The 15659-nt window shown below is 39.3% G+C and overlaps 1 protein-coding gene across 7 annotated transcripts in view; it reads right to left on the reverse strand.

Moving 5' to 3' along the window:
• Positions 1-814: 814 nt before the first annotated feature.
• CSDE1 (cold shock domain containing E1) overlaps positions 815-15659 on the reverse strand; it is a 33617-nt gene continuing 18772 nt past the window's right edge. For all 7 annotated transcript variants that reach the window (XM_063143641.1, XM_063143649.1, XM_063143633.1 and 4 more), the window contains 8 exons: positions 13955-14062; positions 13166-13341; positions 11957-12069; positions 10858-10977; positions 10466-10644; positions 7688-7851; positions 3445-3577; positions 815-2126 (listed from right to left, as the gene is read on the reverse strand). In XM_063143641.1, coding sequence (XP_062999711.1) covers positions 2079-2126; positions 3445-3577; positions 7688-7851; positions 10466-10644; positions 10858-10977; positions 11957-12069; positions 13166-13341; positions 13955-14062 — 1041 coding nt within the window. In that variant the 3' untranslated portion in view covers positions 815-2078. The remainder of the gene's footprint in view (positions 2127-3444; positions 3578-7687; positions 7852-10465; positions 10645-10857; positions 10978-11956; positions 12070-13165; positions 13342-13954; positions 14063-15659) is intronic.

The following is a 15659-nucleotide window of genomic DNA, read 5'->3' on the forward strand; positions in this document are numbered from 1 at the left end:
ATTGTACAGGAAAGGAGGCATTAAAGAAAATCACAACAGCACTCCGTCCTCCAGTAGAACTCTACTAGGCACAGGTCAGGATCCAACCCAATGTGGAAAACTCTAAATATTAAAACCAATTCAAGGTTTTATTTGGAAATTATTCTTATTGGACATAGAAAGTCAATAGCACATATTCCCCTTACATTGTTTACATTTTAAGACAAGGCACTCAAAAGTGTTTACATATTAATTTTAAGATGTCCCATATGTTAATTTCAACTTTGAAACTACCCAATTTGACTGGTATTTTACTAGTTATTGTTGAAACAAAGCATTTTTAGAGATGAAGTGTTTTAAAGCAACTTCAATTGGCCCCAATGGCCCTACCAAATTTTAATTAAGTTGTGATTTTAAAAAAATGTTCCCTGTTTCACCTCAGGAAAAGCAACAATGAGCTTCCGTGTATATTTTATATACATTTTGTAATACTGCTTTCTATCTAATAAACATTCCAGAAAAGGAAATGACTACCACCAGTCTACTGGGGAAGGGAGGGGGGAGCGCCCAAGGAAACACCATCCCACATCCAATTTTTAACCTCATACAACCTGAGAATATGTGCTCTGTTCCAATAAAGCCTCTATGACTAGGCCACAACACTTCTGTTATAGAGCTTGATCATAAATGAGGTGGCAAGACAATTCTGGTCCTTGAACTAGTTGTCTGGAATGGACTCGAAGAGAAAAGAAGTTGGCCAAGCCTGTTCTTCACCATGTGAAGTATATTTTTGGACTAGAAACAGTTTAATGAAGGAGTTACAAGATTTAGGCAGTTTTTCAAAATCAGTAAAACTTTATTCTATTTCCATTCTTCGCCATTAACAGAAAAATTGGAGAAAGCAATGTTTGTTTTACAAAGATAATGCATCTCCCAGAGAAGAAAAACCCTAAATTGTGAATAGAGGTAACATGGGAAAAACACAGTACTGCCCTCTATTCAAAGAAAATAACTCCTGATCTTTTTGGTTAAAGTAATACTTAGACCAATCATTCAGTTTGCTCGCTTGATAAAGTGTGGCTGAGGAAGGGAGTTGGGGGGGGGGGGAGAGAAGGGGCCTGGAGGGAGAAAAAAAAAAGCACACAGACATCAACTATTTCACCTTGATGAAAGTCTCAATACAGCTATGGAAAGCCTAAGTATTCTTTTACAGTACACTGGGTGCTGGCTGCAAAAAAAAAAAAAAAATGTATTCACTTCAGGCACAACTTTTAAAAAAAATTTAATCAGTAAAATAAACTGGGTTTAGAAGCTGCAGTGTTCTAAGCAGCAGCAAATTTGTGCATTGTTTTAAATATCTTTAAGTTATCACACTGATGGCACACCTTATCCTTATGAAATTCTGCACTGTGCATGCTAATTGCAGATAATTACAAAAAACCTATAAGTCTACTCTGGAAGATACTTTCAATGAGATCTAGGAGATAACTTTGCTTGCTATATGGACTTGAGTTTAAATGAGATAAAAAAACATTTTAACATTTGGCCATCAACTTAAGGAACTGGTTTGAGTACTCATACAGGATTCTATATAAAGAGTTTGTATATTCATCCTCATATGGTCCTCAAAACTGGAGGGAAAATGAACAGGACATTAACCTTCCCTGCCTTGAGAGGGTAAAGCAATTGAGAGCTAAGGCATAGTAACACCTTGGCAGAAGTGAATTAAGAAAAATATATGTATATATCTATATATATATCTGTTCAGTGCAGAATTTCATAAGGTCTACCAGAGTAGAACTGTCTATAATGTTTACTTAAAGAGGCAAAGTAGATTTGCAGTTACCAGTTGCGTTAAATGCACCATTCAAAAAGCTTCTAAAACGTGATACTATAAGGCGCCACCTTAGGTTCTCCAGGATGCAACTGTGCATATTTTAAAACTGTTTCATAAATTTATTTTTAAACATAACATGAGGAAGGTGTTAAAACTGGTGTAATAGCTCCTTAGAATTTGGAAGGGATGAATATGGGGATATTCAGTACCCTTCACCAGACCCCACCACTTGCTCCTAAATAGTTATTTGCTTTGAGACCAGTTAGTCGATAACACCAGCTTGACGAATCTTTCTCTCTGTACCAAATCCCTGTAAATGGCAAAAAAGAAAGAAAAACACACACAAAACATTGTAAGTTTAAATTGGAATATAACATTATGAATTAACACTAAAAAAAGAGAAGAGAGCTATAGGCAGGGTCACAAATTGTTTTGTAAGTAAACTCACTTTAAATTCTTACCCTTTTCTGCTGCTGCCATTTATCTGTCCACACCCAACCTGCCACATGTACCCTTGACGCTATTCAGTCTTGGGTTACCACCTGTCTCCTGTACCCCTTTCCAACCTGTTCAAACATGCTACCTTCTCAAAAAAATCTCCCTTGAGGCTAATTTCTAACTGCCAGCTTGCATGCTTCTTTTTCCTTTAAGCTCATGAGCATTGTGCTTACTCACGGCTTTCTCCTTCAATTCTATTCTTAACCTCTGAAAAACTGCTTCCACCCCCTGCACTTCACTGACTGCCCTTGCTAAAAATCACATCCATGTCTAAAACTTCCTACTCTGGGCCTGTTTATGCACTCATGGCAGGAGAAATAAGCCGTTGTGGCTTATTTCTCGCACCTTGCTGCCATAATTACTCTCAGCAGCGCAGCTTACCATGTCGTGCAAACCTGGCTAGGGTGTCTTGCTGCCGTGATTGATAAGCCAGACCAGAGCCCTATAACAGTCTATGGGTTCTGGATGGCTTAACTATGGCAACAAGTCACTCTTGTCCAGGTTCACATAACACAGGAAGCCACACAGCTGAGGGGAATTATGCTAATCTCCCTGGTATGCACAGGGTGCTTAGCAAGCCACGGTGCCTTATTAGCTACCCTGCAATCGTGTAAGCTGGCTCATTGTCTTTGTCGTCTTTGACTTTTCTGCTGCCACTGGTTGCTTTTGCACTAGAGAACTTTAGTGGAGTTGAGACATTGCTTTTCAACAATTAGCTAGAAACAGATTAAAATGTTTCGCACAACTCTTCTTGTTTGCAGATCCTACTTGGTGTATTGCTTCATGCTGATCATGGTTGGGCAATTAGTTATTAGTAACTGCTTCTTGAACAGCCTTTCTAAATTGCCCCTATGTCAGTTTCTGTACCTCTAAGCGCACACAAAAAACGCATTACCACAAATCAGCTCTGAAAAGCATCCAAGGTAATGACTGCCTTGGGGAGAATTGAGTTTCAACACTATTCTGATGTTTCTCTATCAGACCCTGTTGCTGAGGATCAGCTGACTAACATTTATTAGAGATTATAACAGAGAATATGGTAAGACTATTTTGGCTTCTGCTTAGGTCTATCACAGAAGCTGAACTCCCAATGTTATAGGTACACACTGGACAAATCTCATACAACATACCTTTGAATTATCCGGTCCCCTTGGCTGACGAAGAACAGTTAGACGAGGAGCACTGGCATCATCCAAAGTAATGCTCTTTAAACGATTAACAAGTCTATCAGGACGTGGAGCAGCTACGGCCTTAGCACCTTCACTGTTAACAGAAACCAGCAAATGCACATGACTTGAACATATGAGAGAGAGACAGACAGACAGCCTACTTCTTACTATAAAAGCATTCACAGGGGCTTTTAATATTTCCTCCCGAGAATGATTGTAAAATTTAGTTTTAAATGGAAATTAGCATCCTACCATGACAAAAGATAGTTTTGATGTTGGGTTCTCTAAAAAGACAATACAATTAACAGAAGAAGAGGTTTTTTTTTGTTTTTTGTTTAAATGAAAACTATGCAGAAAATGGGTTATATTCAAATGTTAAACAAGCAAAAGGCTACTTGGCAACATGGCTTTCCCACCGCATTCTACCCAATGCAATCCTGAGCAGGATGTTTATTCATGTAAGCTCCCTCTGCCCAATTTCTTCTATTCTCCCTTCCCATTGCAGGCCTTTCTCAAGAGTCCGCAGATCCCTAGAAAAAGCTATGGGGGTGCAGGAGGGATGAGGGAATGGGAAAGCCACGTTGCATAAGTAGCCATCTATTCACGTAACAGGTCAGTTCTGACAACACGTCAGTCAACGGTGGAGTATTTAAGCAACCATTGCTTAAATAGCCCCCCATTGACTAATGTGTCATCTGTCGGGGTAAAACCACACCACAGTTAATTATTTTCCAGAAATAACAAACTGAAATAAACAGTGTGAGGAGTTGTTTATCTGCACAACCATTGCTTATAGTGTTGTGTGGCGGACTCTTGTTGATTATTTCCCGTGTTCATGGAGTCGCAAGGCAAGAGCAGCAGAAACTCCTGCTGCTCTTGCCCAGCGCACCTCTATTGGCATGAGAAATAATCCCATCCCGGGAAGCGCCAATCATGCCATCCCTTGGAGCGATTGGGGGCTCCCCATGCACTTCCTGGGATAGGCATATGCCATCCGTGCATGGGATGCCACCGATCACAAGGCCCCATGTGTTCCCAGGGATGTGCATGTCCCTTGCTCCCGCCCTGCGATCCATCTGAAGATTGGCTCGAGTGAATGGAAGGAGCTTGTTCCATCCCCTCGAGCTGATCCCCAAATGGATTGCAGGGCGGGAGGTGAGGGATGTCTCCCGCGGCTGGATGTGTAACATCAAACCTCAAGAGAAATCCCTCTGCCAATATTAGTGTGGGGCGAAAGCTCTGTCGTGCAGCTGTCACAAGCAGGACAGATCCTTGCGTGTCTCATCCCCATTCTCCAGAACAGAAGGGGAATCAGACGCGCAAGCATCCAGTTCCCCTTCTCTTCTGATGAACGGGGACAGGATGCATAAGGATGCCCTGCTCGTGACAGCTGCAGGATAGAGCCTTGCACCGGCATGGTGCCCCTCCTTCCACGTCAGGGCCAGGGCAACAGGGAAGGAGGCAGTGTTGATATAGCCACCCACTTCTCTGTTGCTATGGCCCTGACAGGGAAGGATGAATAAGTGTGGAGCCATGTGATCACTTGACAGGGATGACATTGCTCAGCACGCATCCTTCGTCAGCAGATCGATCTCATGCACTAACATGTGAAGAAACTGTTCTGCAGCCTCTTGCTTCTGTGACAGCTGTGGCATGTGTTACTCCATGCGTGGCCTCTGCAGAAACAAGAAATTGCAGAACGGTCTCCTTGTGTGTCAGGGCACAAGATCAATCCACCATGTCAGCAAAAAGCGATGGCCCCATCGCCTGTCCCTGCGCAGCCGCCACAGTGAGAACCAGCAGGCACAATGCCTCCAATGACAGGGGAGGCGATGCGCCTGCCCGAATGAGGGTGCATTGGTTCTACTTCCTGTCAGGAGATGGGATTCCTCCACTGCCACTTCTTCTCCAGTGACAGCCACTGTGAAAGATACTCTGTCCCTGGAGAAAGAAGCAGCGGCAAAGGAATCCTGCCTCCTGATGTGAGGATGGATCCATACACCGCCTCCAGTGTCACTCGACTACTCAATGGAATGTGACTACTCTACTCCATGTAGCACTACTTCCGTGTCGCCCAAGTGTGGCACGGAAATAGTAATCCATGGAGTGGACTATTCATACTCCGTGGACTTAAGTGTTGTCTGAACACAATGAACATCTGGATGCAACCTACTATTTATTTAATTTAAAACATTTCTTGGCTGCTTTTCAAGTCAAAAGTCCTCACAAGGCGGCTTACAATAATAAAATACATAAAAAGTTAAAAAATTAAAAGCAATAAAAACATAATCACAATAAAATAGCAATTAAAAACAATAAACCAACAATAGTGTTTTGAAGATCTCCCCAAAAATGGAGAATGGAAAGAGTTTGGGAAATGACAGGACAGGATATACAAACAGTAACTACTAAAGTAATTAATACATTTAAAACATAAAATTGTTACAGATATTGCCAAAAAAAAAAAAAAGTATTTAAACATAGCAGTCTGCAGAAAAGAAAAAGAGAAAGGCAAAGCAGCAAAGGGGGCACCATCTGACCCACCCACCCAAAATAAAATTCCATTCAAGCAATGTATCTTATAATCACCGGTAAGAACGTGAACAAAGTATTTGAGGTAAGGATTAAAAGGATTTATTAATGAGATTCATAAGAGTATTTTCAAACAGAAAATAGGTAAAATTGAGACAGCACTCCTGAAAGGGAATGGATGCAAAAATAGATTATGAACAGTTTATTAAAAATAATTTGTGGAAGGGGGGCAGATTGATGAAAGCATTTCATGAAAAAAACAACACTTCAATTTGAAGAATCTAAGAGTATAAATGAACACAAAAGCAACAACCCTGACTGAGAAAAAAATACACTGAGTGAATAAAAACGGTTATCACAAAACAAGATCTATATCAGATCATTTTAAAAAGTGGTGTTAATTAAGTGGGGACCCACAACAAAATGTTACAGTGTTTTCTAAGTCCCCGATACCAGTCTGGAAGAGACGTTTTGCCAAGACTCAGGCTGGTGGGTTCGGAACAACGAAGTGCTAAATAGCACAGCCACAAACACAGTGCTTTATTGTTAAAAAGCAGGAGGTAGAGTCTGAAGAGCCATCACCCCTGCCTTTCTTTGCATGGAAAAACTCTAGAGGTATGAGGCAGAGCCCAGTCCATGATGTCATCTGCCCCCCACTTCCGGGGGTGGGGTAAAGTGGAGAGAAATCCAGCCCGAGGGACTAAGCAGTTCCCCACCTCCGCCCTAAGCTTCTGGGCTATTTGAAGCTGTTAGGGGCTTGACATGGCTAGTTCACTCCCCCCACCAAACTGATGCTCAACTGTCTTCAAACACTTTTATGACTCCAGGAGGCCATTCTCAGTTTTCATTGGGCTGGTTTTGTTTTATTCTATTTTCTCTTAATTTACAAATTGATATATTTCTACATGTCTTGGGAGAATGAGTTCAGTATTAGAAGGAGCAACTGGAGACCCTGCAATAAAATATTGCACTGTATCTCCATTGTCCAACCCTTCAGGCCAATTCCATCTTCCTGTCTTCTCCCTGGCCTCCTTTTCTTTCTTTTTTCTTTTCAACTGTTACCCTCCAGCTTTCTAGAAGTCTTGGAAGCCACTAAGCACAGCCAGACCAACTTTGTCTGTGGGTGACTACATTTCGCAGCCAAACTGATAGACCTACATTCAGTGTTATAGGGCATTATGATGCCTTTATATCCTAAACACACTAAATACTGAACTGTTCACTCCATTAATAGGAGTAAGCTAATGTTGCCGTCCCAGTGAATAGAATAAACCAAAGGTACATAACTTGTTCAGCATGTGGACTGCAAGCTCTGCCATTTACATGCTTTGGCCAGTGGCACATGGAAAGGGCATGTTTTCTTTGCATGACCATGTGTGCATGGTCCCCAGCTGACTGAAAGCAGTAGAAACTTGCATGCCACTTTCAACCTAACAGGTTCCCCTCTTGAAACAAAGGCTTACAGAAACCACGCCCAAAACAGCAGGCCAATGTTCTGCTGCTGCTACATACTTAGCTTTCAAGTTTAAACAGAACACAAAAGATGAAGAGTTCTAATCAGTGGCTTTATAACACAATTCTAGTTAAGTCAGCTCAAGGACAGCTGACATTTCCCTATGAAGAATTAGATCAGAAAGAGCAACGATGTGGCCAAGTAATATCATTTCCTTACCTAACACGCCACACATTACAGGCACTGCATTTCCCTGTGCGTTGATTGAGGATGACTGAAAATTCTACTTCATCACCAGCCTGCAGTTCCACACCATCCTGAACTTCTTTCACGTGAAAAAAGAGCTTTTTGCTGTCACCTACTTCATAATTTATGAAACCAAACTGAAAGAGGAATGAAAATTGTCTTATCAGCACAGTACACTTCAAGCAATCCCATTTTTCTACAGGTAGGGCCAAAATTGTTTATTTATTACACAGTACACTATTTAGAATACTAAAACCTTACCTGACATTAGAACACAAAAATGTATAACCCTCAAGTTTTGGAAAACGTTTTAGACCTGTCTAACAAGACTAAAAAAACTATTTAGAACACAGTGGCGGTTTCATACCTCCACATCATTGGCTCCTACCAGCACAGGAACTCCAACCTTTCTTTTACAACCAAATGAAAGTGACAAGTTCAGCTAATTCACTTGCGTACAGATCAAATACAAGGCCTCAGAAACCTAGCTAACCTTTCATCTGTGCAAGAGAACCTTAATACTGATGTTCTAGAACAGAGGTGGACAGACTTTAGGTTTGCAGATCTACTTTGTGGTGTTTTCTTTTACTAGTACCCTGAGATCCACCACTTGGAGCCTGCTGAAAAAGACAGCCTCAGGAGTAAATTATTTGTTTTGTGTACCAGAAATGAATGAAGGTCACAATTCTTCCATCCAAAAATCCAGTTCTGGCTACCCTAAGCTTCCTTCATCTTAGCAGTATAATTTAGATGGTGGGAAGGAGTCATTCTGTTGCTGTAATTGCTAAACATTTAGGAGTCAAAAATCCATTGTGATTTATTGCAAATCATCCAGAGACCTACCATCTCCTAATCCTTGTTCTAGAGTGTGTATACAATTACAATATTTTCCTTTCAGTACTGAAAAGCACCCTAAAGCACAAAATCAAGAAGAATAAGTATAGTCTGAAGGCACATGGTACAGCAACCTTGCTGAAGCTAGGCAGGACTCAATTTAATCAGTATCTGGATGGGAAACCATGAGGAGAAAATATGTACAGCCATCTTGAGATCCATGAAGGAAGAACGGTGGTATATAAATATACTAAATATAAACTAAACCATGAAGAGACCTAAAAACAGGGGCCATAGCTCAGTAGTAGAGTATGTGCTTTGCATGCTGAAGGTCCCAGATTCAATCCCTGGCATTTCCACTTAGGGCTGGAAAAAATCTCCTGCATGAACCCCTGAACAGCTGCTGCCAGTCAGTATCAACAATACTAGGTTAGGTAAACCAATGTTCTGACTCAATGTAAAGCAGCTTCCTATGAGCAAGGTTCAAATAACTTGATTGACTGAAAATAAACCATATAAAAAAGTGAAAGGCAAGGACTTTCCTTCTCTAGCTACAAAGCAATCAGAATATTCAAAAATAAAGCACAATGATTTTCCTTGCAACTAAGAGACGCTTTGTCACAGAACTGTACTAGATTTATTAAGTTAATACAGAAATGTTGATTGCAGCAGCAAAACCTGAATTCTCAAGTGTATCCTGTGGAATTACCTCTTCCACAACAATCTTGCATCTGTGTTTTCAAATTACCAACACAAGTTATTTTATTAATTTATTATAGTTCTATACCGCTCAATAGCTGAAGCTCTTGAGGCAATTCACAACAGTTAAAACCTCCATGTGCATTTATATATGAAAGCCATGTTAATCTTTTATAATAAAGAAAAAAAAGTTTGATGGCACTTTGAAGCTAACTTTGAAGAATCTTATTACTTTCACAGGCAACAACCTACTTTGCCAGATGCTGAGGTGGACCTGGTGAAAGCAAGGTGGAACAATCAGTTAAAAACTGTACACAAGGAAATATTCTAAAGTTCTTAGGGAAACAGCTAACTTGAAACTACTGCTTACAGCGATCACGTACATCTCACCTAATTCATGACAACACACAATATCTTCTAAACATACCTAAATGTCATCTCTGCCATCCAATCAACATAAACAACATTGCACATGTAACCAAAGGTGCAATTCTTCACATCCATGATACCTATACCTGGATATCTACTAATGTAGGGTTAATTTCATGCATCAAATGTCCATCAGCAATTTACATTGCCTTACAGATAGGCCTGTTTGTCCAAAGATTTAGTGATGAGAAGATCATATATAAAGAGCATCAACATTAAGAATTCAGTGAGGTGATTTTTTTAATCTCCCCGGGACACAGTGTTGCAGACCTTAGAGATAATGTACTTAGTAAGGTCAGATACATACAATGCAAGATATTTGTACAGGAGTTCATACAAAAAGTTGACTCTATTAATCTGGTGCTTAACAGAGACTATGGTTTCTATATACATTATATTGACTCTGCATAACTTGTACTGTTTGTACAGTAGATGTTTTACCATTTGAAAGTAATGTTTGAATTTTGCACTGTAGGATGCAGAATGATCCAACCTACATCTAGGAAGCCTCAGCTACAGCTGGCATTGCTATGTTAATAGAGATATAGTATATTTGAAGCATGTACTGAAAGCTTTCCATGAAAACTGCTTCTCCAACCAGTTCTAGAACAGACTGGTTGACATACAGCCTATATGGCTGTTTTCCACACTGGAAGGTGTACTTTCTTCTCAATTTTTTTTTTTTTTTTTGTATTCTACTTAACTGTGTGCTTCAGGGATAAAGTTTGAAATATACCAGTTATTAAGCCAGTGAGTTAGCTCTTACATACATCAAAGCCATCTACTGACCTGATCTTTCACACATTCCACAGTGGCTCTACGGAAAGATGTAATGTTACAAGCCATTGTTTGCCCATTTTGACCAAGGACACAAAGTTGGAACTTCACGGTCTCTCCTTTTTGCAGACAGTCCCCCTTGTTTGCCATGCCAACAATTCCAAAAGGGTAGACCTCGCCTTTCATTTCTCCTAGGGAAGGGAGTACAAAGCAAAAGGTGTGCTGTTATTAAGATATTTGAAGTTAGCTGCTTCTGTTCTAATTAAATGTCATGTTTTGTTAGTTTACTGTTCAACAACTACTGTTTAGAAACATCTCTAAACAGAAAGGCATCCATTAAGTCACCCAACCACATAATAATTTAGAACAACACACTATTGATACAATTAATGTACACTACTCACCATCCTCCATGATTTCAATCATTCCCTGGTATTCAGTCTGGGTAGGATCTACACTCCTGAGAGGGCGAATTACTTTACCCGTGTAAACAGTTGGATCAGCTTCATCTGTGATGCCGTTCACTGCAAAGCAATCAACCACAATAGAAATTACAAACTTTCATGAAGAAACATGTGTATGGAGCTTAGTGGAGTTACACTATTTCAACTAAGGATTATTAACACAATGAAATTTTCTGTGATCAGGAGTAGTTTTTTATCTCTTGAGTCGGAAATGTTGGGCAATCCAAGAAAGCCTTCACCCAATAGAAAATCCCGGAACCTAGGTAGCAAGCTGGTCCATAACACTTGGTTATGAAAATTAGTGATTTTTAAATAGATATTATGACATATCATGGGAAAGCCTTCAAGAGTTCAAGCAGTATCAATTTATCCAAATAAAAACACAGTATCGGCTACCCTTCCTAAAGGGCATTTCCATCCAAAAGGGATATATCATCAAACTATTCATGCCAAGTTCTCCCTGCATGTGGAAACTGATGCTGGGGGCGGCATTCAAATATCCAATACTTCATCTACATTCTAAAGTGATAGGTATTACTGCATGCAGTTCCTGAAAGTGAATTATATAGTTTGGGTTCTCTTTTTCAGTGTATTCCAATAGTCTTAAGAACTGGGTAGTGCAGTTCTCCAATTTATTGCAATTATGGTCTTGGTTGCTACAAGAAAGTTTAGTTCTCCATTCTTTGCATTGCATATTACTCTTCAATTTTTTAAAATAAAACTTTCCAAAATCTTTAGTTAACAAAATTTATTTCTTAGAAGTAGAAGGTTGATAGCAAAGGGTTTTTTTTGTTACAGTGATACCTAACAATTTTAAAGACTAGTAAAATAAGCTGAGTTGATAACACTATCTATCAGGGTTATCAGTTTTGCTGATCTATGATGTAGTTCAAATCAAGAGTCGTAAGTCATTTACATTATTGTCACCACCAAATACAATCGCTTTCATTTTTTCATTTATTAGTATGGCAACCCTGAATGGGTTTTAGCCAGTTACAAGTCATGTATAAAATGAACAGAAACCGAAAATATGTTTCACCTGCATGTGTCTTGTTCACTTTCTCTGCACTGACTTTGTTTCCTTTGCCTTTTGATAAGCTGTATTCAACCATGTCTCCAAGTTCCAGGCTATCGATATCATCACAGAATTCACTGCAAACAGTTACACAGAAATCTTGAGGATGCATAAAAGTGACCAAGAATGCCATCCCTCCAGCAACGAAGGTGAACAGTTAAGACATTCACATTTTAGCAAATTACATTCCAATATAAATTCAAGAATAATCTTGAGAACTGAATTTCTTTTGAAAGACTCATCCACCAGGCTACTGTAAGCAGCCAACTTTCTCTAATCAATTACTAAATAGAGAACCAATTTATGAAGCAGCCCCACATCACATTCATAGAAAACCCTGTTAAATAAAGCTGCATCTGCATCTTCCATGAGTTTTTGTTTCCCACATTAGACTGTTCACATGAGCTGACCATTTGCATTATCTGCTATATGTGTATAAATCAGGGCTAACTCATAATGTAGGAGTCAACCCCACATTTAAAAGGTGATATTTACATGACTAGTGTTTTCTCAGATAGCATGCATATTTAACTGCTTCTGAAGTCTACATAAATACTGCAACCTATTGAAGTATGATTTTACACAGGAATGCCTTGAAGACATTCCTGTTCCCTCAAGACTGATTTCCAATTCCTTGATCTGGTTTAGAGATCTTAAAATCAGTTGCTTTCAAGTTGTGCACTGGAGCAATGCTTCAGTATTTCATACTCCCACCACAGCTAGAAATGGCTCTACAGGAATGATCTTTGCCTCAGAAATCTAGTCTGTATAGTAATGAGCTTTGAAACTCTATAGCATGCAGTTCTGACAGCAACTGCACCTAACAGGAACCTGTTGTACTGAATGCTCTTGCTCCGTTTTCTTAAGATTATAACATAACTCACACGCTCCAAAGGAGATCCGCAGTTCTGAGAATCATCAGGCTAAGTTTAAACGAAATTACAAACAGCTTCCATGTGGTACCAGCTCCACTCATAACATATAAAAGAGCTCACCACATAGATCCTCTTCAGTGCATAGAGGATCTCCATATCATTGGCAGCAGCCACTAGGAACATCCAGCAGTAGGGTGGAGACTCCCGTGAACTGCTGTGTGGACCACATAGAAGCTGCTTCGGTTGGCCTATACATGTCTGGCATAATGTGTAGCAAGCCTTCAGTGCAATCACTTACCTGTAATGGAAGAAGATCTCCTTATCGTGATTGGCTGTTTCAATAAAACCAAAGTTTTCCTTCAGAGTTGCCACATATCCCAAAAGCCTTTTAGAACTGTAGTTTCTACCAAGCATTCTGACAGATGTAGCTGTTTGCAATCCCGTTCTCTTTACTTCACAAACTGTAAATTCAACCTGCATAGAAAGCATACATTTTAAGAGTGACAAAAGTAGAATCCCTTCTAGAATGCTCAGAGATTGCATGCATCTTCAACAATACATATTGTTTGTCCTCTGAAGTGAGAAGAGCCAATGGCAGCATTAGACCTCTTCTGAACGTCCCCTTGCTACACCTGCCCAATTTCCAATAGCTGTTATACCATTAAGGAGTTATTAGGTAGCAGTTAAGGGAGACCAACTGTTTTGCCAGTCTGGTCTCTACCGAAAGAAGAAGAGATTTTTATACTGATTCATAACCATTTTTCACAATGAGTGACCCTCTTTTCTATCTATTTCATTTGAATACATTACCAAAACCTAGCCTTAAAGAAATCTTACTCTAGGGGTACAGGATGCTGACATATTCATAGTCAGTTATTTTAACTGCTGAACAGGGGAGACATGTCAGACCATTGCCTTCTAATCATTGACAGCCATGTATAGTGAAAAGGAGTATACATATTCTGAAAATTGCTAATTATAATATACATAGTGAAAACTGAGAAACAAAGAAGGCCCTGACTATGGTAACTAGCAATATTCCTAAACTATAAGAAAATGTCTCAAGCATTATGTATAGTTATATTGCCTTATCTCCTATTTGAGGAGAAGTAGATCCTTCCACATCCTTGGCCTGATAGGGAATGGTCAGCTTCTCCCCGCAATCATCATAAGCAATTATTCCCTCTTCAGCTTCCTAAAAGGGGGAGAAGGAAAAAAGGGTGTAAAAAGTGAAGCTATTCATTTTATTTAACTGACTGCAGTCTGATAGTCATAACAAATGTAGTTTGGTAGTATGCATATAGCAATTAGTGGCATGAGTTGTGTCATAGGTGATGGAATTTACCAGTTTTTACACAATCTACTTTATACAGCGAGTGAAGCAAATATATCCTACATTCTTCTAATTATACAGAAAATGTAGTATTTCCTCCCAGGTAATTTACAACCTGTAAAATAGATTACCTAATTTTTTTTTTTGAACAACAGTGGGTTTTTTAATTAAATTCTAATTAAACAAAAATTGTAAAGAGGAAATTTAATGCAAAATGTATTTTCTTATTCCAAATGACTAAAAGAAACATACTTTCTTTTGAACAGTACTATGAAATGTTTGCCTTGCCGTTAAAAAAAGGAGTGCACTGCAAAAGGAGTGCATTCCTAAAATTTTGCGCAGATTTCAGTTCATAGCCAAAAAGAACATAGTAACTCTACAACTCAGCTAGGCAACTTAAAGGTGTAACACACATTTGTACTTCCATTATCCTGTTGGAAGTGTTTCAGTCCTTGGACAAGTCATGGCCAGGAACGACTTATCATGAGAACTTCTTAAACATGACCGGCTTTACCCTCAATCTAATCTCATTAACTATTAAAACCTTTGAAAGAAAGCCTCACAATGTTTTAGTTCTCCCACGGTTCTGTTGGCTACTGTCCTGGCTCACAGATTTAGCTAGCAACTATCCAGGAAACAAGCACTCCCCCCCCCAAAAAAAGAGTTACCAGACTAAAAAAAAATGGCTTATGGAGATGTAAAAAGAGATGAGTTAAGAGTCAGGGTGGTCTATTCTTGGCCTATGACAGGGTGAAGTTATAAATTCAAGTACACCTGCAATCAAACAGCATATTGCTGAATTTTGCACTCTTGTAATTGAGTGATCTCTAGTAAGAGTTAAGATTACTTGGCAGTGCAAAAACTCTGGGTGCACCATCAACATGACATTACCCAAGGCACATATTTATGCTGTAACTCAAGGTGTATATTTAAGCTTCTTTAGAGCCACTATTTTGGAGGTTCTTCCTGTCTGAATTTGGAGCTTTCTCATCAACACTCAATTGCCCATATTGGTAATTATAGTATGCATTCATAAGCAAGCTAATTTTATTTTTGTGTGTATTAAGGTTAGCATTCTTATACAAGTGTAATCACAAACGTCCTGGGTCCCAGTATATCATGGACAGAGAGCTTTAAATCAAATAACTCATTAGATGCACTGTGACTTGAGGGACATTTAAACAAAGTGGGATCTTATGCTTAAATTTTTGCATGGATAATGGCCATGGGAATAGATTCACCACTAGCCCAGGTGCTAAGATGTCTGCAAGTAGTTTATGTGCCCTTTAGACAACCTGGTCTGAAATCCCAGAAAGGTTCCATGACTCAGACACCTCCTTTTCTCTAGCTGAATAACTGACAATTTGAAGACTTTAGATGCAATAGACTAAGTATACAAGGTGAAAAACAAGTGCTAAACGATGCTCTTCCTCAGACAGAGAATATATTTATTCAGCTA

The sequence above is a fragment of the Elgaria multicarinata genome, chromosome 1 (assembly GCF_023053635.1).
Source record: "Elgaria multicarinata webbii isolate HBS135686 ecotype San Diego chromosome 1, rElgMul1.1.pri, whole genome shotgun sequence".
Taxonomy (NCBI): domain Eukaryota; kingdom Metazoa; phylum Chordata; class Lepidosauria; order Squamata; family Anguidae; genus Elgaria; species Elgaria multicarinata.